This window comes from Anneissia japonica, unplaced genomic scaffold (genome assembly GCF_011630105.1).
Source record: "Anneissia japonica isolate Jap-2015-1 unplaced genomic scaffold, ASM1163010v1 scaffold143123_len3643_cov106, whole genome shotgun sequence".
NCBI classification, from domain to species: domain Eukaryota; kingdom Metazoa; phylum Echinodermata; class Crinoidea; order Comatulida; family Comatulidae; genus Anneissia; species Anneissia japonica.
The window spans coordinates 1-2969 of NW_022690734.1; the positions used below are offsets into that span (position 1 = coordinate 1).

Below are 2969 nucleotides of genomic sequence, written 5' to 3' on the forward strand. Positions count from 1 at the left end.
CATTCTAAGTGCTACTCTATGTAATGGCAGAATTGACTTTGTATTGTAAGCAAGGAGGATGGAAAGCTAATAAAAATAAAATTTTATTTTCTTATTTAGCAAATAGTTTCGCCGAAAGAATCTAGACGGAGGAGAAAATAAAAATAAAATGTTATTGGTGAATGTAAACAATGTTTTAAATTTATATGATTAGGAATTAATATACATGTCTTTGATTTTCAAGGCAGCAGGAGGCATAGTGGTGGGTGCGTAATTGCGGTAAAATAAAATTTTATTTTTATTTGAAATCATCATTATTGGCGGCAACAGGTTCTCTAAACAAGGTATAAAAAAGTTCGCCCAAGGAGCGGAAGGTGTTGCGCTTTGTGGGAATTTGTGGATCCAAAGACCAGGGGTGATAATAAGAATAATAATTCTTTAATTGTCCTCATTTTAATTGGAAATCGTTGGGCCCAGGGCCTCTGGAAATGCGCGGCAGCCGCATTGCGTCTTGGTATTCAATTTTTATTTATTTTTTTTTTTTTTTTTATTTTAAGACTTTTTTTTTATATTCTATTTTTTTTTTCTCTTAATATTAATAGTTAATGGCAATTAACCAGCAATTATTGTTCAATGATCTTTTCTACTTTATAGGTAAATATGATGACACTGACTTTGGCAAAACCAAGTAAGTTCTGAAAACTTTCAAAATCGTTCATAAGTTATGGATATTTTTTTAGACTACAGTATTTACATTATACATACTCAAGCTCATTATCATCATCGTCATCATCATCATCATCATCATATTGTTATTATGTTATCATATTTTGATTATCATATTGTCATCACTGTATTGTATAAATTATTCCCATTCATTATCATATTATTATCTTATTATACTGTCATTACTACTGCGAATTACTTTTGACTTACAGCACCTTGCTTTTATTATCTTTAAAAATAAAAAAAAGAGGAAAAATTAAACTTTAAAGCACAACATAATAGCAAAGGTTTATTTTTGTCATTAGGTAGTTTTCGCTGCACGTTAACGTTAGTACCCAACATGCAGCGCGATAGCTCCGCTCCTTTTGTAAACAAAACAAAATATGCATGCTCAAACATGTAACTAACCTACGTCGAGCACGTAAAATCCTGAAATTAACGTACTCTGCAACGCAAGATGAATAAATTATGACGTCATCTGTTAACGTTAAGGTTAACGTCGTGCGGCGAAAACTGCCTATTATATTTTTTAAAAAATATGTGTATCTAATCCAATTCTTCCAGTGATTGACTCAGCTTGATATTTTTTCTCTTTTTTTTAATAGTTTTGAAATTCAAGGATGATTTTGTTGCCAAGGCAAATGTTGTAAGTTTTAAACTTTTAAAGCATGAAATTAATTTTAACCAATCAGACTAATAAATTAACTTACAAATTAAAGACCCATCCAATTGAAGACCACTTCTGTGGTCCCATATAAAACAGATGTTTTAATATCTTTATTCTAATTAGAGACCAAAGTTGCTAAAGCCCACAGAAACCTCGGTCCCAAAAGTGGTGCTTTAAAATAGCCCTAACATCGCAGCGTAGTTCGCGGGTGAAGACCATCATGCATAACTAACCCTGCCATAGATGTGCACGGGCCTATGCTTTTAATTTGTTGAAAAAATTTCAACGTTTGCCGCCAGTATCCTTTTCAGCATTAGCGAACCATTAAGGCAAAATTCTCGGGTGTAATTTCCAATCAATTTGGCATAGTTTACTAGGAATTATAATTATCTTTACAGCAATAAACAAAGGACGGCTGCAATAGCAATCTCAATGTAAAACACCACAGTGCCAGTCGATTGTTTATATCCAACACCCAAATTGGTCACATGACCCCCATCGCCGAATCCTTCTATAGCTTGCACTTATTTATGTTCCTGTATATGTTAATAACTATTATGTATCTCCTTTAGGTCCCTGCAATAGAAATGAGTCAAGCACAGCCAGTACCCCGGAAATTGGAAGAGTCCACGATTTGCACAGTGTGTGAATTAGTTGTCAACGAGCTTGACCGATTGCTTTCGGATAACGCTACCGAGGTACCTAACTTATTTGATAATTTTAAATAAGCTATTTGTAGTTTTAATTAATTATACAAGTTTTTATGATTTTTTTTTTTTAGCCTGAACATTTCATATTCTTTTAAAAATGTTTTTTTGTTTTTTTTGTTCTGCAGGATGAAATTATATCAGCAGTTGAAAAGGTATGCGATCAACTGCCGTCAGCCTTCAAGACTGAATGCAATGCACTTGTGAGCCAGTATGGGGCCGCTCTCATTGAGCTGTTGGTACAGAAGATCAAACCCGACGAAATCTGTATGAAACTCAATCTTTGCACTGGCAAAGGTATGTGTAACATTCATATCTTATCAGGCAACCCATAACGAAGATGCCTTGCACTACACAAGTAGTGAAAGCGGTTGGCGCAACGGTTGTATTTTGGTCTTTTCAGCCTCAACGTCGGGATTTAAACCTTTGTTTAGACTTGTCAAAAGTTCCTTATTATTTTTTTCTCATTCTGGACAGCGCCACCAATGAGCAAGTTAATTTTGAGACAGAATAAGGGACTTGTGTTAAAAACACTGCATGCAGGTACCCGGATGCAAAAATAATGTATAATTCTGTATTTGGATAAATGTGCGGAGCGACATAAATGATATCAACCAATCACTATGCTCACATTTTCAAAGCAATGATCGTGTACATAAACTGAGTCACGTCTCGCGTCAACTAGTTAGGCATGGCTAAAAATAGTCTCCCCTAATAGAAAGGACCTAATGGAATAGACCCTAGACGAGTAGGCAATGGCAAAGACGATAAGCTTAGGCTAGATGGCCTATATTACAACGTACAGCACAGCTTTCAGGGAGAATAGCCTACTAGACCTCTAGAGTCTGACACTGGTAGTAGTAGTAAAAAGGGGCTTGGTGGGCCCACTT

General features: G+C 35.1%; 1 protein-coding gene across 1 annotated transcript; it reads left to right on the plus strand.

The window, feature by feature from the left end:
• The first annotated feature begins 548 nt into the window (after positions 1-548).
• LOC117099938 (prosaposin-like) lies at positions 549-2429 on the plus strand. Its single transcript, XM_033239455.1, has 4 exons — positions 549-667; positions 1311-1351; positions 1945-2070; positions 2208-2429. Exons 1-4 carry the CDS (start codon positions 640-642, stop codon positions 2412-2414), a joined length of 402 nt encoding a protein of 133 aa, XP_033095346.1. The 5' UTR covers positions 549-639; the 3' UTR covers positions 2415-2429.
• Positions 2430-2969: the final 540 nt, after the last annotated feature.